Source organism: Tachypleus tridentatus, chromosome 9, assembly GCF_004210375.1.
Source record: "Tachypleus tridentatus isolate NWPU-2018 chromosome 9, ASM421037v1, whole genome shotgun sequence".
Classification (NCBI taxonomy): Eukaryota; Metazoa; Arthropoda; class Merostomata; order Xiphosura; family Limulidae; genus Tachypleus; species Tachypleus tridentatus.
Window position 1 is genome coordinate 164,058,143 of NC_134833.1, and position 26,817 is coordinate 164,084,959.

General features: G+C 32.7%; 1 protein-coding gene across 1 annotated transcript in view; it reads left to right on the top strand.

The window, feature by feature from the left end:
- LOC143227560 (ATP-dependent RNA helicase TDRD9-like) overlaps positions 1 to 26,817 on the top strand; it is a 136,040-nt gene that overhangs the window by 53,375 nt on the left and 55,848 nt on the right. Inside the window, exons 6-10 of the mRNA XM_076458992.1 lie at positions 3,258 to 3,416; positions 4,338 to 4,441; positions 11,964 to 12,022; positions 13,184 to 13,241; positions 17,808 to 17,892. Coding sequence (XP_076315107.1) covers positions 3,258 to 3,416; positions 4,338 to 4,441; positions 11,964 to 12,022; positions 13,184 to 13,241; positions 17,808 to 17,892 — 465 coding nt within the window. The remainder of the gene's footprint in view (positions 1 to 3,257; positions 3,417 to 4,337; positions 4,442 to 11,963; positions 12,023 to 13,183; positions 13,242 to 17,807; positions 17,893 to 26,817) is intronic.

Here is a 26,817-nt window from a genome sequence, read left to right on the forward strand (position 1 = left end):
ATTAGAAAATTACTTTGAGACAGATGTAATAAGTAGGTGTATTTTGAAAGTGCAAACAAATTTTAGTTAAATTATATAATTTTTGTTAATCAGTTATCAGTGGTTTTTGATGGGCTTTCATCTTAGTTAAATTATAAAAGCTTTTTTATTGAATACATTTCAGTCTTGAAGTTGTTTTTAAAATGTGTAGGAAAATGTAAAAATTTTTTTCTAATTCAATACAACAGTTTTTCTTTGGATCAGAAAGCATCCACTTTGGTATAACACAGTTTAACCAACAAATAAGACTATTATGGTTATATATAAATTTGGTATTTTTTTCAGACTAACAATAATTACTTAGATGCCCTTCTGATGGTTCTAAATTTTGTACATGTAAGAATTTTAACAATAGTACTAGTTTATGTTGATGTGCATGTCTATGTTCAGATCTTTCTTTCTTATAATCAGTGAGTGAATCATGTTTAAAGAGTATATTTCCCCTAATTTCCTTTATATAATATGACAAGTGGGTTACATTCAAGATGTGTCCATCCACACTGGTTTCCTTTATATTGCATGCTGAGTAATTCATGTTTAAGATGTAACTGTAGCCAGTGATGTCCTTTAAAAATGTGGTGTGTGGGTCATGTCACATATCAATTGTGTGTTTTAATAGTGAGTTCTGTGCTTAGATGAGAGTAACAGTGTTGATTTGGGGTATCTGGATTTTTCGGAAGCACTTGACAAAGTGCCATGTAAAGAGCTTGTAAAAATTATCTACATGGGTGATAAGTTAGCTAATTGGATAGAAGAGTGGCTGGATGGAAGAATAGAGTTCAATCAAACTGGATTAATGTCATAAGTGGGGTACCTCAGGGTTTAGTCTTAGGACCTTTGATTTTTTATTTACATCAGTGATTTAAATGAAGAAATGGTCAATAAATTATTTAAATTTGCAGATCATATTAAGGTTTTGGTGATTTACAAAATGATTCAGGTCATTTGGTGAGTTGGGTAAATATGTTGTATTGGTTTTAATTATAATGTAAAATAATACACGTGTTGTAACTTGGATTGTCACGACAAACACTGTGTTTTGTAGCCCAAAAAATGACCTGCAGGAACCTCCCTGTGTTATTAACAGGAATAATAGTTTAGCAGTTGTCCACCTTCTATAGCTTGCACTGTGGTAATCCAAACTATCAAATATTTTCAGTGGACTTCACAAACCAAATTTCAAGGCAATCTGTACAATTACTTGAGATATAATATTTTCAATAACATTTTCAATAATATTTTCAATTTTGATTGAGTGTCTTCCTTTTTTTATTTTCACCAAATGTACAGAAACTTTATTGGATAGAAAATCACATTTTTATGGAATTTTGTTTTTCAAATTTTGTACACTTAAGTCTTTTTAATCTACAATTATGAATAATATTTGAGGTAAATATAAGCTACATACAAAATTATTCAACAAAAATTACACCAATTTGACACTTTTTGCACATGCCTGCACAAACAGTCTCATGAGTTATCAGTCTTTGATTTTTAACTACAGCTTCACTTAAGGTTAACAATAGACTTTTTTGTGTGATTGTGGTAAATAACAGCTGATTTAGTACAACAAAACTTCACAGTGTAAGCATGTGCACATTAGTACTGGCCAGGTCAAGCCAACTTGGTTAGCAGTTTCTTCCTCAGGATTTCAAAACAATCACATGGGTGGATAGTTATTCGTTGTCAACTTTTAAGCACAGTTTGCTAAATGTTATGAAACGTTCTCCTAATTAAAGAGAGTTTAGCTCGATGATAGTGTGACATTAGCTTAAAGCCTCAAGCAGTTAGTGTAAGCAGTGACGCATGATATTGATGTACTGTTTACGTGGGGTGTGACGACAAGAAATGGTTAATCTAAATTCTGTTGAATTACTATAAAGGAAGCTCTAAGCACTGTTTTAGAGACAAAGAAATACCACTGTATATATTAAAGAATCTGGTTGGTTTTGTAAAGTAAAGGTATTTACCTAATAATAGCATTGTGATCCAAACAGTTAAGTGGGTTACTGTTGAGTGTCACTTTTTATTTGCTGTAGTTTGTTAGTATGTAATTGGAAACATATGAGGTGTGAAAACGAAGGTATTGCCAAAGAAAGGATGAGTACATAAATGAAATTAAAACTGGTAAGTACACTTATACACAAATATTCATTCATTAATTAGCTAGTCTCCATATTTTATTGTACCCAGCATCTGGTCCAACATGTAATAAAAATGCAGCTTCTCTTCTTAATAAATCAATATTGATGTAAAATTATTGCAAGTTTAACCACCAAGTTTCATTTCATTCCTTTAAGTCACATGCTGAATCCTTTTTTGGTTTCACATTTTTTTACACCTTGATTAGATAAGTATAATTTGGATGAAAATAACCTTAACAAAAGAAAGAGATCTTGATGTAATGGTTGATCAGTCTGTATAGCCATCCAAGCAGTGTGCTGTTACTTGTGGTAGGGCAAAGAAGATTTTAGGTTGTATTTACAGAAATACTGAATATAAGTCTAAAGAGAAAAGGTCCTGGTTAGGCCATATTTGGAGAATTTGTTCAGTTTTGGGCTCCTTATTTTAAGAAAGGCATTGAATTGTTGGAAAGAGTTCAGAAAAAGTTACAGGAAAGGTGTGTCATGTGGGGAGAGACTAAAATCTTTTGGTTTTCTCTTGAAAAAAGAAAGAATTGTGGGGGGGGGGATCTGAATAAGGTGTTTAAGGTTGTAAAGGAAATTGATGGTGTTGATGCATCATGTTTTTTCACTCTCAACAGTGAAAATAGTAGGACTATGGGAACATAAGTATATATTTTAGCAAGGTAGGAGTCATCTTCAGCTGAGACAGTTATTTTTTTTTTTAACAAAGTGGCTGACCTCTAAAATGAGTTAACTTTAGGTGTTGTTGGTACAATAAATTTAAGCAACTTTAAGAGAGAGCTTGATAAATGTTTGAATGATAAGAGCTGGCTTTGAATTTATTTGTTTATTTAATAGTTTTAGTTTAGTCTAACAGTGTAAATGGACCAGTAGGTCCTCTGTTGTTCCTGAACTTTGTGTTAAGTTTTATTCTTGATCATTGTAAGTCACCATACTAGGTTTTTGTATTACTTCAGTTAAATCTTGTGATAGTATTTTAAATTTTCTTATTGTAGTTAATTTGTAAGTCTGTGTAGATGTATTTTTTTCTTTTGTAAGTCCTTGTATACCATTGTATTTGTACTTGTGCAGGTAATTCTTATGTCAGCCACCTTCGATACTGACATGTTTGCTAGTTACTTCTCAATTCTTGTTTGTGGAAAGTTGGAACCTGCTCCTGTTTTTACAGTTCCTGGGAAATTGAAAGCTGTCACAGAATTCTATCTTGATGAACTGAGGACTCTTGGTACTGTAAGTTAAACATTATTTTTAAAATCTGAGGATATCATTTGTTTGTGATTAAATTTATTTTAAATGTTTTCACTAAATTTGAAAGTTGTTGATTTAATGTTATTTATGCTTTTCCTGCTGTTAGAAAATTGGTTAATCTTGCACTTTATGTGGTGTTTTTTTGCTGTACAAGACAGAAACTTAATATTTAATTTGCACATAATTATAAACAAGTTAAAATAATGTACATGTGTTTGTATGTTATGTGATGTTTGACTGTTCTTCTGAATACCAATTAAATAAATTCCAAAACTATGAAGTGAAGTTTGATTTTAAGTTTTTATTACTTTCATCCTTTTACTATAATGTTACCTAGTCTGTATATATGTATCTATCTGTGTGAAGGAAATAATAAATACAGTATGGCACCACAAACAAAAATCCATACAAAAAATTCACATTTGTGGATATTCAAGATTCAGACAATAATAAATATAACTACAGTATGTGTAACAACCATTTCTTTATATAACAGAACACAATTTAAAATAGAAGTATTATAATAATAACTTTCACTAGGACTGCAGGTGAGGGTTTGATTATGTCATTATTAATGTAATTTGTAAGTATATTACTCAGAATGGAACATATTTTTTGATAAAAGAATACAACTTAAAACATTACAGTTTGTATCAGTACAATCTGAACACTATTCTCACGCACAACTTCCAAGAAATAATCATCTTTTCGAATATAAGAACATTTTCCAATTTTTTTTTGTGAAATATGAATATACTACAGTTAGTAACTACTGATATAAGTTTGATATAAATTGTTTTACTTTTGGTGAAATCACTGATTTCTTTTTTAAGATATATAAAGTTCTAATTAAATGGGTTTATCCATCAGATAATGATAAATTTATATTTTGGTCTTGTACAGGTTCCAAAACTTGACCCATCTAACCCTTTAATCCCAGAAGAGAGTTATCATATTGTATTTCAGTTGATAAGGGCATTTGATCGAATAGAGGCACAGGAGCAGCAGTAGGTTATCATTAAACCCATGTTATAGTTATATGTGGGTTATCATTAAACCCATGTTAGTGTTGACTGTAAATGTTGTAGTTATATGTGGGTTATCATTAAACCCATGTTAGTGTTGACTGTAAATGTTGTAGTTATATGTGGGTTATCATTAAACCCATGTCAGTGTTGACTATAAATGTTGTAGTTATATGTGGGTTATCATTAAACCCATGTTAGTGTTGACTGTAAATTTTGTAGTTATATGTGGGTTATCATTAAACCTGTGTTAGTGTTGACTAAATGTTGTAGTTATATGTGGGTTATCATTAAACCTGTGTTAGTGTTGACTAAATGTTGTAGTTATATGTGGGTTATCATTAAACCTGTGTTAGTGTTGACTAAATGTTGTAGTTATATGTGGGTTATCATTAAACCTGTGTTAGTGTTGACTGTAAATGTTGTAGTTATATGTGGGTTATCATTAAACCCATATTAGTGTTGACTATAAATGTTGTAGTTATATGTGGGTTATCATTAAACCCATGTTAGTGTTGACTATAAATGTTGTAGTTATATGTGGGTTATCATTAAACCCATGTTAGTGTTGACTGTAAATGTTGTAGTTATATGTGGGTTATCATTAAACCCATGTTAGTGTTGACTATAAATGTTGTAGTTATATGTGGGATATCTTTAAACCCATGTTAGTGTTGACTATAAATGTTGTAGTTATATGTGGGTTATCATTAAACCCATATTAGTGTTGACTGTAAATGTTGTAGTTATATGTGGGTTATCATTAAACCCATGTCAGTGTTGACTATAAATGTTGTAGTTATATGTGGGTTATCATTAAACCCATGTTAGTGTTGACTATAAATGTTGTAGTTAAATGTGGGATATCATTAAACCCATGTTAGTGTTGACTATAAATGTTGTAGTTACATGTGGGTTATCATTAAACCCGTGTTAGTGTTGACTGTAAATGTTAGTTATATGTGGGTTATCATTAAACCCGTGTTAGTGTTCACTGTAAATTTTGTAGTTATATGTGGGTTATCATTAAACCTGTGTTAGTGTTGACTAAATGTTGTAGTTATATGTGGGTTATCAGTAAACCCATGTTAGTGTTGACTGTAAATGTTAGTTATGTGGGTTATCATTAAACCCATATTAGTGTTGACTATAAATGTTGTAGTTATATGTGGGTTATCATTAAACCCATGTTAGTGTTGACTATAAATGTTGTAGTTATATGTGGGATATCATTAAACCCATGTTAGTGTTGACTATATATGTTGTAGTTATATGTGGGTTATCATTAAACCCATGTTAGTGTTGACTATAAATGTTGTAGTTATATGTGGGTTATCATTAAACCCATGTTAGTGTTGACTATAAATGTTTGTTATATGTGGGTTATCATTAAACCCATGTTAGTGTTGACTGTAAATTTTGTAGTTATATGTGGGATATCATTAAACCCATGTTAGTGTTGACTATAAATGTTGTAGTTACATGTGGGTTATCATTAAACCCATGTTAGTGTTGACTGTAAATGTTAGTTATATGTGGGTTATCATTAAACCCATGTTAGTGTTGACTGTAAATTTTGTAGTTATATGTGGGTTATCATTAAACCTGTGTTAGTGTTGACTAAATGTTGTTATATGTGGGATATCATTAAACCCATGTTAGTGTTGACTATATATCTTGTAGTTATATGTGGGTTATCATTAAACCCATGTTAGTGTTGACTATAAATGTTGTAGTTATATGTGGGTTATCATTAAACCTGTGTTAGTGTTGACTGTAAATTTTGTAGTTATATGTGGGTTATTAAACCCATGTTAGTGTTGACTGTAAATGTTAGTTATATGTGGGTTATCATTAAACCCATGTTAGTGTTGACTGTAAATTTTGTAGTTATATGTGGGTTATCATTAAACCCATGTTAGTGTTGACTGTAAATGTTGTAGTTACATGTGAGTTATCATTAAACCCATGTTAGTGTTGACTGTAAATGTTAGTTATATGTGGGTTATCATTAAACCCATGTTAGTGTTGACTGTAAATGTTGTAGTTATATGTGGGTTATCATTAAACCCATGTTAGTGTTGACTATAAATGTTGTAGTTACATGTGGGTTATCATTAAACCCATGTTAGTGTTGACTGTAAATGTTAGTTATATGTGGGTTATCATTAAACCCATGTTAGTGTTGACTGTAAATTTTGTAGTTATATGTGGGTTATCATTAAACTTGTGTTAGTGTTGACTAAATGTTGTAGTTATATGTGGGTTATCATTAAACCTGTGTTAGTGTTGACTAAATGTTGTAGTTATATGTGGGTTATCATTAAACCTGTGTTAGTGTTGACTAAATGTTGTAGTTATATGTGGGTTATCATTAAACCTGTGTTAGTGTTGACTGTAAATGTTGTAGTTATATGTGGGTTATCATTAAACCCATATTAGTGTTGACTATAAATGTTGTAGTTATATGTGGGTTATCATTAAACCCATGTTAGTGTTGACTATAAATGTTGTAGTTATATGTGGGTTATCATTAAACCCATGTTAGTGTTGACTGTAAATGTTGTAGTTATATGTGGGTTATCATTAGACCCATGTTAGTGTTGACTATAAATGTTGTAGTTATATGTGGGTTATCATTAAACCCATGTTAGTGTTGACTGTAAATGTTGTAGTTATATGTGGGTTATCATTAAACCCATGTAGTGTTGACTATAAATGTTGTAGTTATATGTGGGATATCATTAAACCCATGTTAGTGTTGACTATATATGTTGTAGTTATATGTGGGTTATCATTAAACCCATGTTAGTGTTGACTATAAATGTTGTAGTTATATGTGGGATATCATTAAACCCATGTTAGTGTTGACTATATATGTTGTAGTTATATGTGGGTTATCATTAAACCCATGTTAGTGTTGACTATAAATGTTGTAGTTATATGTGGGATATCATTAAACCCATGTTAGCGTTGACTATAAATGTTGTAGTTACATGTGGGTTATCATTAAACCCATGTTAGTGTTGACTGTAAATGTTAGTTATATGTGGGTTATCATTAAACCCATGTTAGTGTTGACTGTAAATGTTAGTTATATGTGGGTTATCATTAAACCCATGTTAGTGTTGACTGTAAATGTTAGTTATATGTGGGTTATCATTAAACCCATGTTAGTGTTGACTGTAAATTTTGTAGTTATATGTGGGTTATCATTAAACCTGTGTTAGTGTTGACTAAATGTTGTCGTTATATGTGGGTTATCATTAAACCTGTGTTAGTGTTTACTGTAAATGTTGTAGTTATATGTGGGTTATCATTAAACCCATGTTAGTGTTGACTAAATGTTGTCGTTATATGTGGGTTATCATTAAACCTGTGTTAGTGTTTACTGTAAATGTTGTAGTTATATGTGGGTTATCATTAAACCTGTGTTAGTGTTGACTAAATGTTGTAGTTATATGTGGGTTATCATTAAACCTGTGTTAGTGTTGACTAAATGTTGTAGTTATATGTGGGTTATCATTAAACCTGTGTTAGTGTTGACTGTAAATGTTGTAGTTATATGTGGGTTATCATTAAACCCATATTAGTGTTGACTATAAATGTTGTAGTTATATGTGGGTTATCATTAAACCCATGTTAGTGTTGACTATAAATGTTGTAGTTATATGTGGGTTATCATTAAACCCATGTTAGTGTTGACTATAAATGTTGTAGTTATATGTGGGTTATCATTAAACCCATGTTAGTGTTGACTGTAAATGTTGTAGTTATATGTGGGTTATCATTAAACCCATGTTAGTGTTGACTATAAATGTTGTAGTTATATGTGGGATATCTTTAAACCCATGTTAGTGTTGACTATAAATGTTGTAGTTATATGTGGGTTATCATTAAACCCATATTAGTGTTGACTGTAAATGTTGTAGTTATATGTGGGTTATCATTAAACCCATGTTAGTGTTGACTATAAATGTTGTAGTTATATGTGGATATCTTTAAACCAATGTTAGTGTTGACTATAAATGTTGTAGTTATATGTGGGTTATCATTAAACCCATGTTAGTGTTGACTATAAATGTTGTAGTTATATGTGGGTTATCATTAAATCCATGTTAGTGTTGACTATAAATGTTGTAGTTATATGTGGGTTATCATTAAACCCATGTTAGTGTTGACTATAAATGTTGTAGTTAAATGTGGGATATCATTAAACCCATGTTAGTGTTGACTATAAATGTTGTAGTTACATGTGGGTTATCATTAAACCCGTGTTAGTGTTGACTGTAAATGTTAGTTATATGTGGGTTATCATTAAACCCGTGTTAGTGTTGACTGTAAATTTTGTAGTTATATGTGGGTTATCATTAAACCTGTGTTAGTGTTGACTAAATGTTGTAGTTATATGTGGGTTATCAGTAAACCCATGTTAGTGTTGACTGTAAATGTTAGTTATATGTGGGTTATCATTAAACCCATATTAGTGTTGACTATAAATGTTGTAGTTATATGTGGGTTATCATTAAACCCATGTTAGTGTTGACTATAAATGTTGTAGTTATATGTGGGATATCATTAAACCCATGTTAGTGTTGACTATATATGTTGTAGTTATATGTGGGTTATCATTAAACCCATGTTAGTGTTGACTATAAATGTTGTAGTTATATGTGGGTTATCATTAAACCCATGTTAGTGTTGACTATAAATGTTTGTTATATGTGGGTTATCATTAAACCCATGTTAGTGTTGACTGTAAATTTTGTAGTTATATGTGGGTTATCATTAAACCCATGTTAGTGTTGACTGTAAATGTTGTAGTTACATGTGGGTTATCATTAAACCCATGTTAGTGTTGACTGTAAATGTTAGTTACATGTGGGTTATCATTAAACCCATGTTAGTGTTGACTGTAAATGTTAGTTATATGTGGGTTATCATTAAACCCATGTTAGTGTTGACTGTAAATGTTGTTGTTATATGTGGGTTATCATTAAACCCATGTTAGTGTTGACTATAAATGTTGTAGTTATATGTGGGTTATCATTAAACCCATGTTAGTGTTGACTATAAATGTTGTAGTTATATGTGGGTTATCATTAAACCCATGTTAGTGTTGACTATAAATGTTGTAGTTATATGTGGGATATCATTAAACCCATGTTAGTGTTGACTATATATGTTGTAGTTATATGTGGGTTATCATTAAACCCATGTTAGTGTTGACTATAAATGTTTTAGTTATATGTGGGATATCATTAAACCCATGTTAGCGTTGACTATAAATGTTGTAGTTACATGTGGGTTATCATTAAACCCATGTTAGCGTTGACTATAAATGTTGTAGTTACATGTGGGTTATCATTAAACCCATGTTAGTGTTGACTGTAAATGTTAGTTATATGTGGGTTATCATTAAACCCATGTTAGTGTTGACTGTAAATTTTGTAGTTATATGTGGGTTATCATTAAACCTGTGTTAGTGTTGACTAAATGTTGTAGTTATATGTGGGTTATCATTAAACCTGTGTTAGTTTATATGCAAAAACGGCTCGTTTGGGCTGAGAAAACACTTTACATAGAAGAGCGAACAACGTTTCGACCTTCTATGTAAAGTGTTTTCTCAGCCCAAACGAGCCGTTTTTGCATATAAATTTCTCAACAAGTGGGTTTCTCGTCATCACTGATTAAACCTGTGTTAGTGTTTACTGTAAATGTTGTAGTTATATGTGGGTTATCATTAAACCCATGTTAGTGTTGACTGTAAATTTTGTAGTTATATGTGGGTTATCATTAAACCTGTGTTAGTGTTGACTAAATGTTGTAGTTAAATGTGGGTTATCATTAAACCTGTGTTAGTGTTGACTAAATGTTGTAGTTATATGTGGGTTATCATTAAACCTGTGTTAGTGTTGACTGTAAATGTTGTAGTTATATGTGGGTTATCATTAAACCCATATTAGTGTTGACTATAAATGTTGTAGTTATATGTGGGTTATCATTAAACCCATGTTAGTGTTGACTATAAATGTTGTAGTTACATGTGGGTTATCATTAAACCCATGTTAGTGTTGACTGTAAATGTTAGTTATATGTGGGTTATCATTAAACCCATGTTAGTGTTGACTGTATATTTTGTAGTTATATGTGGGTTATCATTAAACCTGTGTTAGTGTTGACTAAATGTTGTAGTTATATGTGGGTTATCATTAAACCCGTGTTAGCGTTGACTGTAAATGTTGTAGTTATTTGTGGGTTATCATTAAACCCATGTTAGTGTTGACTGTAAATGTTAGTTATATGTGGGTTATCATTAAACCCATGTTAGTGTTGACTGTAAATGTTGTAGTTATATGTGGGTTATCATTAAACCCGTGTTAGCGTTGACTGTAAATGTTGTAGTTATATGTGGGTTATCATTAAACCCATGTTAGTGTTGACTGTAAATTTTGTAGTTATATGTGGGTTATCATTAAACCCATGTTAGTGTTGACTGTAAATTTTGTAGTTATATGTGGGTTATCATTAAACCTGTGTTAGTGTTGACTAAATGTTGTAGTTATATGTGGGTTATCATTAAACCTGTGTTAGTGTTGACTAAATGTTGTAGTTATATGTGGGTTATCATTAAACCTGTGTTAGTGTTGACTAAATGTTGTAGTTATATGTGGGTTATTATTAAACCTGTGTTAGTGTTGACTAAATGTTGTAGTTATATGTGGGTTATCATTAAACCCATGTTAGTGTTGACTGTAAATGTTAGTTATATGTGGGTTATCATTAAACCCATATTAGTGTTGACTGTAAATGTTGTAGTTATATGTGGGTTATCATTATACCCATGTTAGTGTTGACTATAAATGTTGTAGTTATATGTGGGTTATCATTAAACCCATGTTAGTGTTGACTGTAAATGTTAGTTATATGTGGGTTATCATTAAACCCATGTTAGTGTTGTCTGTAAATGTTGTAGTTATATGTGGGCTATCATAAAACCCATGTTAGTGTTGACTGTAAATGTTGTAGTTATATGTGGGTTATCATTAAACCCATGTTAGTGTTTACTGTAAATTTTGTAGTTATATGTGGGTTATTATTAAACTCATGTTAGTGTTGACTGTAAATGTTGTAGTTATATGTGGGCTATCATAAAACCATGTTAATGTTAAATATACATGCTCTTGTAGTTATATTGGTTTACTAATATCTGTGTGTTATGTCGGTTTACTAATACCAATGACAGGATTTACGTTAGTTTATTGATATATAGGGCAGGTTTTATGTCAGTTTATTAATGTCTATGACAGATATAACATCCTTTTACTAATAACTATGACAGCTGTTATGTTGGTTTACTAATACCTATAGCAGATACAATTTTTGTATGGTACTAATTACAAAAGTTTAAATGTTATTTATTAGAAGTTTGAGAAACATACAGATATTTAGTTCACTTATGTTTCACACTGGTTAAGGTATTCTTATTGTATTTTCTGTTTAGAGCTGTTCAAGATGGAGGTCTACCTTTTAGAAGAGGAGCAGTCCTTATTTTTCTACCAGGTAATTCTATTTCTGTGTTAGTTAAATGCTTCCTATTAGGATACTGTGTTGTTTAAATGTTTTTTATCAGGATACTGCATTGGTCAAATATTGTTGTCATGCTATTGATTTTTATCATAAAATAAATTTTAAAAAAATGGACATTGTTCAATATTGGGAATTCGAGGTTTAAAGTTTCTTTTAATTTGTGTCAGGTGATCAGTAATAGTCTGGTGTACATATTTTTAGTGGGTATCAGTGTGGATTACATATTTTTAATGGGTACTAGATGTTCTTATGAGATACTGGAGTGTAACAGATGTTAGCATGTAACATTATGAATTATACACTCCTACTGGATTATAGAATGGGTTAGATGCACTTATCAGGTAACAGAGTGGGATAGTTATTCTTATGGGTAACAGCGTGGATTAGACACACTTTATTGGTAACAGCAAGGATTAGGCATCCCTATCAGATAGCGTTTTATTTTTGCTGTTGTGCTACACGTTTTACTTTGGATATTTTTTTTTGTGGAAAATGTTGTTTTTCTTCTTCATGATGTTTTGTCTACATCCTGCCTTCTTCTTGACGTCTTGTTCCCTTCCTGCCTTCTTCTTGACGTCTTGTTCCCTTCCTGCCTTCTTCTTGACGTCTTGTTCCCTTCCTGCCTTCTTCTTGACGTCTTGTTCCCTTCCTGCCTTCTTCTTGACGTCTTGTTCCTTCCTGCCTTCTTCTTGATGTCTTGTTCTCTTCCTGCCTTCTTCTTGACGTCTTGTTCTCTTCCTGCCTTCTTCTTGACGTCTTGCTCTCTTTTTGACTTCCTGTCCTTTTGCTGTTCTTTAGTAGTTTTGCTGTATGAGCATTGTTTTTGAAGGTAATGTTATTTCTTCACCATCCTGTAAGTTTGTCAGACCATATTGAATAATATAAATAACTCATGAGCTAGGTTTGATGCAACTTGTTTTTTAAGTGTGCTCTATTAACCTTTTTTTCTCAGTGAAAGACAGATTTTGATTGAAAAACCAAGGTTTATAGTGAGGGAAAACAAATGTATGTAGAATTTTAATTAAGTTTTATGGTGGTGAAATGAACATCTATAAAGTAGGCAATAGATATAAAACAATTAGTGGTTAAAGTTTACTGTTTTGTAGATTACAATTTAATCGTTTCTTTATTAAGGTTACTTCGAAATTGGTGAGATGGAAGAAAAACTGAGGGAAGAAATGCATGCTAGAAAGTAGGAGCATGTTATTATTATTATGATAAAACTAAATAGATCATTACAGTATGATGTTATTATTATGATAAAACTAAACAGATCATTACAGTATAATGTTCTTATTATTATGATAAAACTAAACAAATCATTACAATATAATGTTCTTATTATCATGATAAAACTAAACAACTCATTACAATATAATGTTTTTATTATTATAATAAAACTAAATAGAACATTACAGTATAATGTTCTTATTTTCATGATAAAACTAAACAAATCATTACAATATACTAGGTCTGTTCAAAAAATACGCGAACTGACGTCATAAAACAAAATGTACCTTATTTAGAATTTATGGGTCTGGGACCCCTTCAAAGTACTCTCTTCCCAACGCACACACTTATCCCAACGTGTTTCCACTTGTTGAAACAGTCCTGGTACGCTTCTTTTGTAATGTCCTCCAGCTCCTTCGTGGCATTTGTTTTAATCTCGGGAATCGTCTCAAATCTTCTTCCTTTCAAGGGTCTTTTGAGTTTGGGAAACAAGAAAAGTTGCAAGGAGCAAGGTCAGGTTAGTAGGGGGGATGGGGAAGAACAGTGATCGAGTGTTTGGCCAAAAACTCGCGAGTTCTGAGGGCTGAATTTCGCAGCAACGCGGTGCATCTTCAATTTTTCGGTGAAAATCTCGTAACAAGATCCAACTGATATCCCACACTCTTCAGTAAGCTCCCTGACTGTCAGACGTCGATTTGCTTGCACCAGGGTGTTGATTTTGTTGACGTGTGGGTCGTCAGTTGACGTGGAAGGACGTCCAGGACGCTCATCATCTTCAATGGACTGTCGACCATCCTTAAAACGTTCATGCCACTTGAAACATGCCTTACGTTTCATAGCAACATCACCGTAAGCCGTGTTAAGCATAGCAAAAGTTTCAGTTGCAGATTTTCCAAGTTTAACACAAAATTTCACAGCAAGTTGTTGCTCCTTCAGGTCATTCATTCTGAAATCCGCCAAACGAAAAAATCGCACTTCACTTAAAACCACGTAGCTAATACACAAATGAAGATATCTGCGATCGGGAAATGGTGTCGTAATCAGCTGATCTGTGCAAACCTAGCGACACCAAGCGGATTCCCCTGGAACCAACTGGAGCCGCGCAATTCAAACAGTCCGCGTATTTTTTGAACAGCCCTCGTAATGTTTTTATTATCATGATAAAACTAAACAAATCATTAAAATATAATGTTTTTATTATCATGATAAAACTAAACAGATCATTACGGTATAATGTTTTTATTATTATAATAAAACTAAACAGATCATCATGGTATATTATTATTATTATTATTATTATTATGATAAAAAGCTAAACAGATTATTACGGTATAATGTTCTTATCATTATGATAAAACTAAACATCTTACAGTATAATGTTCTCATTATTGTGATAAAACTAAACAGATCATTACAGTATAATATTCTTATTATTGTGATAAATCTAAACAGAGCATTACAGTGTAATGTTCTTATTATTATGATAAAACTAAACAGATCATTACAGTATAATATTATTATTGTGATAAAACTAAACAAATCATTACAATATAATGTTCTTATTATCATGATAAAACTAAACAAGTCATTACAATATAATGTTCTTATTATTATAATAAAAACTAAACAGATCATTATGGTATATTATTATTATGATAAAATTAAACAGATCATTACAGTATGTTGTTATCATTATGATAAACTAAACAGAGCATTACAGTATGTTGTTATCATTATGATAAACTAAACAGAGCATTACAGTATGTTATTATTATTATCATGATAAAACTAAACAGATCATTACAGTATGTTCTTATCATTATGATAAACTGAACAGAGCATCTATTCTTCATATAACAGTGTATTTATTATTTTCTTTATGTTGAAATTCTGACCCCAAATACTAACTCTTCTTTCTCTATGAATATTTTTAAACTATTTTTTGTATGTATATATAGACTGTACTTTTAGAAACATGTCACATGTAAACTGTTTTTGTATGTATATATAGACTGTACTTTTAGAAACATGTCACATGTAAACTGTTTTTGTATGTATATATAGACTGTACTTTTAGAAACATGTCACATGTAAACTGTTTTTGTATGTATATATAGACTGTACTTTTAGAAACATGTCACATGTAAACTGTTTTTGTATGTATATTTAGACTGTACTTTTAGAAACATGCCACATGTAAACTGTTTTTGTATGTGTATATAGACTGTACTTTTAGAAACATGCCACATGTAAACTGTTTTTGTATGTGTATATAGACTGTACTTTTAGAAACATGCCACATGTAAACTGTTTTTGTATGTATATATAGACTGTACTTTTAGAAACATGCCACATGTAAACTGTTTTTGTATGTATATTTAGACTGTACTTTTAGAAACATGCCACATGTAAACTGTTTTTGTATGTATATATAGACTGTACTTTTAGAAACATGCCACATGTAAACTGTTTTTGTATGTATATATAGACTGTACTTTTAGAAACATGCCACATGTAAACTGTTTTTGTATGTATATTTAGACTACTTTTAGAAACATGCCACATGTAAACTGTTTTGTATGTATATTTAGACTGTACTTTTAGAAACATGCCACATGTAAACTGTTTTGTATGTATATTTAGACTGTACTTTTAGAAACATGCCACATGTAAACTGTTTTGTATGTATATTTAGACTGTACTTTTTAGAAACATGCCACATGTAAACTGTTTTTATGTATGTATATTTAGACTGTACTTTTAGAAACATGCCACATGTAAACTGTTTTTGTATGTATATATAGACTGTACTTTAGAAACATGCCACATGTAAACTGTTTTGTATGTATATATAGACTGTACTTTAGAAACATGCCACATAAAAATGTTTTGTATGTATATATAGACTGTACTTTTAGAAACATGCCATGCGGTAAACTGTTTTGTATGTATATTTAGACTACTTTAGAAACATGCCACATGTAAACTGTTTTTGTGTATGTATGTTTAGACTGTACTTTTAGAAACATGCCACATGTAAACTGTTTTTTGTATATATATTTAGACTGTACTTTTAGAAACATGCCACATGTAAACTGTTTTGTATGTATATAGACTACTTTTAGAAACATGCCACATGTAAACTGTTTTTTGTATGTATATATAGACTGTTGCTTTTAGAAACATGCCACATGTAAACTGTTTTGTATGTATATATAGACTACTTTTAGAAACATGCCACATGTAAACTGTTTTTGTATGTGTATATAGACTGTACTTTTAGAAACATGCCACATGTAAACTGTTTTTAATGTATATATATAGACTGTACTTTTAGAAACATGCCACATGTAAACTGTTTTTTGTGTGTGTATATAGACTGTACTTTTAGAAACATGCCACATGTAAACTGTTTTTGTATGTATATATATACTGTACTTTTAGAAACATGCGACATGTAAACTGTTTTTGTATGTATATATAGACTGTACTTTTAGAAACATGCGACATGTAAACTGTTTTTGTATGTATATATAGACTGTACTTTTAGAAACATGCCACATGTAAACTGTTTTTGTATGTATATATAGACTGTACTTTTAGAAACATGCCACATGTAAACTGTTTTTGTATGTATATATAGACTGTACTTTTAGAAACATGCCACATGTAAACTGTTTTTGTATGTATATTTAGACTGTACTTTTAGAAACATGCCACATGTAAATGTTTTTGTATGTATATATAGACTGTACTTTTAGAAACATGCCACATGTAAACTGTTTTTGTATGTATATATAAACTGTACTTTTAGAAACATGCCACATGTAAACTGTTTTTGTATGTATATTTAGACTACTTTTAGAAACATGCCACATGTAAACTGTTTTTGTATGTATATTTAGACTGTACTTTTAGAAACATGCCACATGTAAACTGTTTTTGTATGTATATTTAGACTGTACTTTTAGAAACATGCCACATGTAAACTGTTTTTGTATGTATATTTAGACTGTACTTTTAGAAACATGCCACATGTAAACTGTTTTTGTATGTGTATATAGACTGTACTTTTAGAAACATGCCACATGTAAACTGTTTTTGTATGTGTATATAGACTGTACTTTTAGAAACATGCCACATGTAAACTGTTTTTGTATGTGTATATAGACTGTACTTTTAGAAACATGCCACATGTAAACTGTTTTTGTATGTGTATATAGACTGTACTTTTAGAAACATGCCACATGTAAACTGTTTTTGTATGTATATATAGACTGTACTTTTAGAAACATGCCACATGTAAACTGTTTTTGTATGTATATATAGACTGTACTTTTAGAAACATGCCACATGTAAACTGTTTTTGTTTCTTACACGTCCTTGGTGTGAATTTCTGCTAGTGAATTGTGGTTTAACAACAAAGTGAAGTATATTTTAACTTTTTTATTGTTATTATTTCCTCATATATTGAAAGATTGATGTTCTTATGATGAGAATAATACCTTCAAAGTTTTTCTTTAACTAGATGGTGGATTCTTCCTCTACATTCCTCAGTAACTGTGGACGAACAAACACAAGTATTTCGACCTCCCCAGAAGGGCTACCGAAAGGTGTGTGCATTTAAAATGTGTAGAGTAGAAAATATCATGGAAATTATTATTCATATCTAAGTGGAAGTTTAGGAGGTACAAATTTAAATAGGTAACAATATAATGTAATATATAGTAAAATGTGTGGGATACATGTTTAGTAAATAACATTTTTAAGAGAGACCATTACAAAGAAAGGCTTAAATATAAACACAGTATGTTTAAAATAATAACATTCAATAATAATAATATGCTATGAGGATCTAGAATTGATTACATTAAGAGTAAAGGTGATATTATTTAGTGTTGGGTGATCATTAAAAATGAAAGACTTTCTTTAATAAAGAGTTTTTGTAATCTATGGTTCTGAAGTCAGGAATTTCAAAGTTTTCTAGAAGTTTGGGTGGATGTTATTATGACTGTGTAGTCAGATTTAAGACGTGGATTAGTTAGCTTACATCTGTTTCTAGCCAAAATTCCTATGCGTTTAAGTACACATATATGACTCACAACTACATAGGAATAGATAGAATGTCTTTGGTTTTAAACATATTTTTAATTCAACATGTTGATGTATTTACTAAACATAGTTTAATTTGTAATTAGTATGTTTTGATTATTTTTTTGAATTTCAGTTTAAAACTTTTGTTTGGCTATGAAAGGAGTGATAAAAATTAGTGGATATTTTGAGGATAGGTTCTGTTTTTGTTTTTTAATGTTCATATGATAAAGTTGTAAGAAACTGGGAGACAACTTTGTAATATCTTATAAATTTTAGAAAATTTTGATTAAAGACAGAAGTTGTGAGAACAGATAGGCAATGGTTAGAAGCTATTGAACAAGGTTATGTTTGAAGGAGTTTGGCACAAAACTGTTTGAATGAACATATAAGCCAATGTTTTTTTTTTATGGTAAATAGATAAGGCAAAAAAATTTTGCTTACTTGGATGTGCATTGTTTTCTTTCATCTCATTAATACATCATCTATATAATACTTGTTTGTAATAGAGGTGCAATTATGTGATTTTGTTTAATAATTATTATTTTATCAAATCTATAAATTATTATAATATTTGTGTGAAATGTATTATAAATATTTCACAAATCTGTTGTTTTAGGGTTAACTAATGTTTCATTTACAAACTAAAAACTTGACATTGTGACCGACCAAGAACTGTAAATGATATGAATTCTTTGTTAACTAACTTAGGTGGTGCTTGTGTACGGATAAAATATTAATCCACTTGTCAAAGTGTGCACGTCTTTATCTTTTACAGAGTTAGGTTCAAAATTAAATCGCACTACTTTATTATCAATATATATTGGTAATGTTGGCATCACAGTGTGGCTAATAAATCAAATTTTAATATTATATTCATTCGTAGTTTTAAAAATGAAATACTTGAATAATTCTTCACTCTTTCTTTGTTTCAGGATCAAAACTTTGTTTCCTAGGTCTTACCCACTTTCTAGTTTATTTAATACAGGTCTCTGAAGCATGAAGTTTAATGTTAATTGCTCATTGTAACATAGATAAGATTGAGGCAAAGTCTAATTTTTATAACCTTGTTTGTTTAGAAAGACATAAACTAGATAATCAAACCCATTTGATTGACCCACCTGTCAACTTTTCTTTTTTATAAATTGTCAGTAATTTGCTCTGCCTTTCTTTTGATAAGTCATTTCTAACTAATAGAGAGACAGTTTTAATCCATTAAATGCTGTGTTTTCAGAACAGAAAGACAGCTTTAATCCATTAAATGCTGTGTTTTCAGTACAGAAAGACAGCTTTAATCCATTAAATGGTGTGTTTTCAGAACAGAAAGACACCTTTAATCCATTAAATGGTGTGTTTTTGGAACAGAAAGACAGCTTTAATCCATTAAATGCTGTGTTTTCAGTACAGAAAGACAGCTTTAATCCATTAAATGCTGTGTTTTCAGTACAGAAAGACAGCTTTAATCCATTAAATGCTGTGTTTTCAGTACAGAAAGACAGCTTTAATCCATTAAATGCTGTGTTTTCAGTACAGAAAGACAGCTTTAATCCATTAAATGCTGTGTTTTCAGTACATAATATTGGCTGTGGTTTCTTCAGTTACTAACATAATGCTCAGGTTGAGAAAGTTATAGAATCATTTTAAGGATTTTGTAGATAAATTATGACAGTTACATGGCATTGGTTTGTGTATGTTATTATTCTGTATTCTTAGATGCATTATTTATGTACAAATATCTAGTGTGATAGTACCATCATTATAAAAAACAAAAGTAGGCTTAAATTCATTAGCAACCAATAGCATGTAAGCAGAAGATGAAAGGTAATTACTATATTTTTTGTTTTTCATGTAAATGTTTTATTTATTTTCATAAAGGTAACCAAAATGCAGAAAAATAGAAACTTGAGCTCAGATAATGAAATGAGGTAATGGCAAAAAATAATGATAAAAATTATTCACAGGGTATGCTCATGTGTCTCATGTAATATGGTAATGTGAGCAATGTGCTTTGTAAGTTATTTACAACTAATGTGGCAGGATTATTAGCTAGATGTGAATGAAAGGGTAATAAATGATTTAAAATAACTAAACAACTGATATTTATGATATACAAAATGTAACTCTAATTTAGATTTATTTCATGTTTTTTATAGTGCTTACAAAATCAGACAAATTGAGAGTGAAAAAACACATTTGATATTGTGAGTACAGTCACAGACAAATCTTTAATAAAAAATATATAATTAAAAGATTTATTTTGTACAAAATACTTATTATTATTGAAAGCTTGCTGAAGTTAAAGGTACACATGCTGTATTGAAGGTTACAGTATGGAAACTGGTGGTTAAAAGATTTGTCACATCACCTGACCCCATATATAAAGAATAAATAAACTTTATTGTGCAATTTGTCAATATTGTGTGTGTGTGTGTGGTTTTACTGTTTTGAATGTTTTGTAAACTAAATTACACAGCATTTATGTGGAGATAAAGTGAAAACAACTTTATTGTTCAGTATCTTAACATTGTGTATTTTTATTGTGTTTAATAGTTTTTGTTTACTATTTATTTCCAATACAGTACTAATCTCCTCTAACAAAATTAGCTATCTTTGTTCAGTGTTGCCCTGTATATGTGATTTTCTCTACACATTCCACAAGCCTTTTGCTCCTCCCTTTTGGAATTGAAATATTTCAACATGTTTCTAATGCAAACCATCACGCATCACTTCACCATAAGAAGTGTGACGTGGTCACGTGCAAACCATCACGCATCACTTCACCATAAGAAGTGTGGCGTCGGTCACGCGTGACTCCTCTCTATATTTTTCTTCAAACTGTTGCTCTTTGTTTGGCAGTGCTTATATTCAGGTGTGTCCTTCTTGTATGGCAGCACTTGTATTCAGGTGTGCTTCTTGTTTGGCAGCACTTGTATTCAGGTGTGCTTCTTGTTTGGCAGCACTTGTATTCAGGTGTGCTTCTTGTTTGGCAGCACTTGTATTCAGGTGTGCTTCTTGTTTGCAACTTGCTTGTATTCAGGTGTGCTTCTTGTTTGGCTGCACTTGTATTCAGGTGTGCTTCTTGTATGGCAACACTTGTATTCAGGTGTGCTTTTTTTTTGTTTGGCAACACTTGTATTCAGGTGTGCTTCTTGTTTGGCAGCACTTGTATTCAGGTGTGCTTCTTGTTTAGCAGCACTTGTATTCAGGTGTGCTTCTTGTATGGCAAAGCACTTGTATTCAGGTGCTGCTTCTTGTATGGCAGCACTTGTATTCAGGTGTGCTTCTTGTTTGGCAGCACTTGTATTCAGGTGTGCTTCTTGTATGGCAGCACTTGTATTCAGGTGTGCTTCTTGTATGGCAGCACTTGTATTCAGGTGTGCTTCTTGTTTGTTTCACGATCCCTGTACAGCTTAAGTTTTCTTACAAGTTGGTTTTCTTTAATTTATTTAGCTTTCATTCAGACAGTTACTTTACTTCCAAATTTTTATCAGTCATTCTTTTACACCACTAGATTTTGACAGATTCTTCTTTACTGTCAATTCTAAAGTTCACGTTACCTTTCTAGGAGTCACACCAGACTAGTGTACTCTTCTCAGGTCTGAAGTGAGAGTAGTCTGATGATGTGTTTATTTGTGTTTATCTGCTGGGAGATTGAATTGAATGTTACAAGACCCAGCCTTTGTCTCTGGACTTTGCCTCAGTTCCTCCCAAACAGGCTAAGCCTCTTCAGACTGACAAGGACCTAGCTGATACGTATTGTTTTCCTCCCTTTCCTGGTATATGAGCTAATGTTGATTAATTTGCCTTACAATTAAATGATGGGATTAGGTTGCCTTACCCTACCCATCGGCTGCTTGCCTTACCCTACCCATCGGCTGCTTGCCTTACCCTACCCATCGGCTGCATGCCTTATCCTACCCATAGGCTGCATACTTACCTTTTAGATCACTTCATGCTGACTGTTCCTTTTTTTTAAAACCCTCAGTGTGGATTAAGAAATGCTTAACCTTAAAATTACAAGAACCGATACACAATTTGAAACAGGAATCGTTCGAAAAATCATCCATACTGGACTATACATTCCTTGGGACTCAGCAGCGTGAAACAAAACAAAACTCAACATACAAAGAAACCAAATAAACAGCCATAAAACTATGCTCACCAGATAAAATTAATGACAAATTAGACACAATAAAACAATACTTCATCAACATCAATAAGTCTCCTCCACAAACTCTAGAAAACATTATACCCACACACTCCAAGATAAGAAGCAAAATCAAATAACAAAGGTAAATATATCACGAATTAAAACTCACGAAACCATATACTGCTGTACCATATATTCCCAACATCAGAAAGATAAAACATTTGGCAATAACTAATAACAAAATATGACATTCTAGTTAATACCAAATTTATTCAAAAACCAGGCACAAAACTGAGGTCTATACTATGTAAAAACTACACTGACAAACACCACACCAACATTATTTATAAAATACAATGTGATAACTGCCACGACTTTTATACTGGAGAAACAAGTATAAAATGGAAACCAGATTCAAAGAACATAAAAGTCACCTTCACACGTTTTCAACACTGCAAGTCAAATAAACACAACATAACCATAGAAAACACTCAAATACTAAATAAAGAAACAACATAAACAAATACAAAATTAAAGAAGCCTTACTTATACAACAACTCAAGCCCAGAAGAACATTTTATACCTACATTAATAAATATATCCAACATCTAAGCATGCCCTCCACATTCCTACACTTATTTACACAACCACCTTCAAACGTGGTCAGCTACTAGTCAGTAACGCTTTCTTTCTTTGTGAACCTAACGATGAACAAAGAAGGTTGAAACGTTGTTCACTCCTCCACATAGTGCCTTCTCTACTCATACTAGCTGTTTGTAAAAATATAATTTTCTCTACAAGTGGGTTTTCTCATCATCATAGATTGCTGTCTACCACTTTATCTTGGACATATGCTGCTGCAATTTGTTCCACTACTGCAGCACTAGTGCAGATGGATCTCTCTGTGCATCCAAAAAATTCATTCTCAAACCAAATGAAAAGTCTTCTGACTTCCATCATTAAAATAGTTGATGAATCAGCTTCAACACCCATCTCTGTCTCTACCATACATTCCAGCAAATCCCAAGATTCACTTTATTTGTTTTCTGGTACAGGCATTTCCTCGGGTACATCATCTTCTCCCACCCCAAGATCCAAAACGATCATTCATTCACATCGTCAGTTGCTGGAATCCTCTTCAAACAGCAAAGACATGCTCACTTGACCCAGGGCAGGATCCATGGAGGTCAATAGAGCTCCTTTGAATAAAGACAGTAAAGAAAAATAACATGGTTGTAAACAGAAGGGTTGTCCACCCAGTTCGCCTATACATAAATAAAAAATGGCCACCTTAATACAATAGAACTGTCGATGTTTGTTATCTGGATCACATCAAAATCACTAATTGCTTCCTACCATCCTGTATGTCTTTCCTTACAGGAAACATTTCTGAAAGCTGCTGATACAGTCACCTTTCAGCAGTTTTCTTTGTACAGAAATGACAGGCTGTGTGATGGATGAGTGCATGGAGGTGTGACACTGCTGGTTAATCAGCATGTTCCCACCCTGTCTTTGCCACTGGCACACCCTTGGAGCCATCCGTGTTTCCTTGGGTCACACCATCACTGTTTGTTCTTTCTACCTGTCGCTTGGAAAGACATATGATCAGTCAGACCTTGATGCTCTCATTAAACAGTTGCCATCTCCATTTTTAATCCTGGGGGACTTTAATGGACATCATCCCCCCTCTAGGGAGGTGTTGATATTTGTAAGAGGGGTTGCTCCATAGAGTATGTGCTCTCTGATCACAACCTTTTTCTTTTCAGTACTGGTTCTTCTACTTATTCTCACGCACCTAGTTAGTCCTTTACTGTTATTGATCTCTCAGTTTGCTTTCCTTCATTATTCTCCTATTTTTCATGGAGGGTTGACAATAATCCATGAGGCTGTGATCATTTTCCTGTAATTTTGAGAGTGACTGGCCATGGTAAATGCCGCCTGACCAGCGTGCTCAGGTGGAAGCTAGATTATGCAAACTGGCTCTCATTCACTGCCTCACAGAACTTGATCTTGTGTAAGCCATCAATAGACTACTGAATTATACAAGCAGCTGCTCAATGTATTTTGAAAAGCTCAACACATTTTCACAATATCCTCGTCCATGGTGGAATCCTGCCTGCCAAATGGAATGAAAGGCTCAAAAACAGGCCTGGGATACTTTTCTTGAGTATCCCACACTCGCAACTGCATTGCTTTCCAGCAAGCCTGTGCACATGCTCAGTGGGTAAGACATCAAAGCCAGAAGGAATCTTGGATTAAGTTCACAACCAGCATATCCTCTACTGTCAGTTCCAAAGTCATATGGGACAAGACTCTAAAGGTCAGTGGAAATATAATTCTGTTCCCCTCCCGATCTTGCTTTTTGATGGGCAAGAAGTAGCTGATAACTGGAGCATTGCCGATAATTTAGGTGAAAGCTTTTGCCGAGTAGCTAGCACTTCTGCTTCTTCCTCCACTTTCTTAGCCATCAACCTCTTTCCTTTCAAGCTGATCATCTCTATATCTATAATCATCCTTTTATGCTGGTGGAATTCAAACTGGCCCTTCATCGCTCTGGTAGTACATCTGTTGGGCTTGATGATGTACACTATGAAATGCTATGCCATCTATCTCCTGCTTCTCTTGCTATTCTTCTGACTGTTTTAACTGGATCTGGCAGGAGGACGTTTATCCTGTTTCCTGGTGCCCGGTTATTGTTCTAACTTTCTCTAAGCCTGGGAAGTATCCCAAGATTCCTTCAAATTACTGTCCAATTGTATTGATGAGCTGTCTCTGTAAGACCTTAGAGAGGATGGTTAATACTCATCTTGTTTGGTTCCTTGAATCAAACAACCTCCTCTCATTCACCCAGTGTGTGTTTCAATGACAGAACTCCACTCTGGACCACCTCATTTGACTTGAAACATCAATCAGAGAAGCCTTTCTCAAACAACAACATCTTGTATCAATATTCATTAATCATAGAGAAGGCTTATGATACAACATGGAGGTATGGTAATTTGTGTGACCTCCATGTGGGTTATGTGCCCATTCGCCCATTTTCATTAAGTATTTGTTAATAGACAGGAGATTTCAAGTTTGTGTGGGTTTGTCACTTCCCCGTTCTATTCTACAGGAACTTGGAGTCCTTCATGGCTGTGTTTTGAGTGTCACACTTTTCAGTATAAGGATAATGCCATCACTGAACAACTCCCTCTTACTTTTGCAAATGGACTCTATGTCAAAGACTTTCACATTTCATGTCAGTCATCAAACATGAGGGTATATTTAGCGGCAGCTACAGACTGCCTCAGTCGTTTACTCAAGTGGACCACAGCAAACGGCTTTAACTTCTTTCTCTGTAAATTTGTTTGGGTGCACTTTTGATACCAACGAGGTATTCACCCTCATCCTGAACTCCATATCAGCATATCGGTGAAGTTGTGCTGCCTGTGGTCCCTGAGACAAAGTTCTCGGGCTTATCTTTGACTGTAAGCTGACCTTTATACTCCACATAAAGCAGCTATGGATCAAATGTACAAGAGCACTGAACATCCTCTGTGCCCTCTCTTCTACCACTTGGGGAGCAGACTGATGTTTTATGCTAAAGATATATGCACTCTTATTCGATTGAAACTCTACTATGGATGACTGGTTTATGGCTTTGCCAGGACCTCATCCTCAAAGAGGCTGGATCCCATTCATCATCAAGAACTTTAGCTCTCTACTGGAGCTTTCTGCACTCCCCAGTTCAGAGCTTATACATTGCCTCATGAACCTTCTTTGCACCTCTGCTTTTCCAATTGTCTTTACTGTATGCTTTGAAACTTAGTTCCTTACCAAAGCATCCCATCTGGGGTTGTGTTTTCCCTTCTTCGGTGGGCCATATTTTTTTGGAACAGACAATCTGCCATTACTCCTCTTGGCCTTCATATTCAGGTGCAGTTGGATGAATTGGTCTGCCCTTGGAACATTGCTGTATCCACTGGTCCATCCCACCATGGCTTACAGTCCCCAAATATGGCCTGCCTTTTAGTCATCTGAAAAAAGCAGACACTCCCAATTGGAAATACTGTCTCTTATTTGCTGAACATCTTTTGAACCATCCTTCCATTCCTGTTTATACAGTTGACTGTGTTGGCTCTGTCATGGTTTGGTATGGTTAGGTGGTTGCGCAAAATCCCTTCTACAGTTTCTGTGTTCACTGCTGAACTGTACACCATTTCTCTTGCCCTGGATCACGTAGAAGCTGAGCAGTACTCAAACTGCACTATTTATACTGACTTTACTTAGTTCTCTGCACCAGATCAATCAGGTT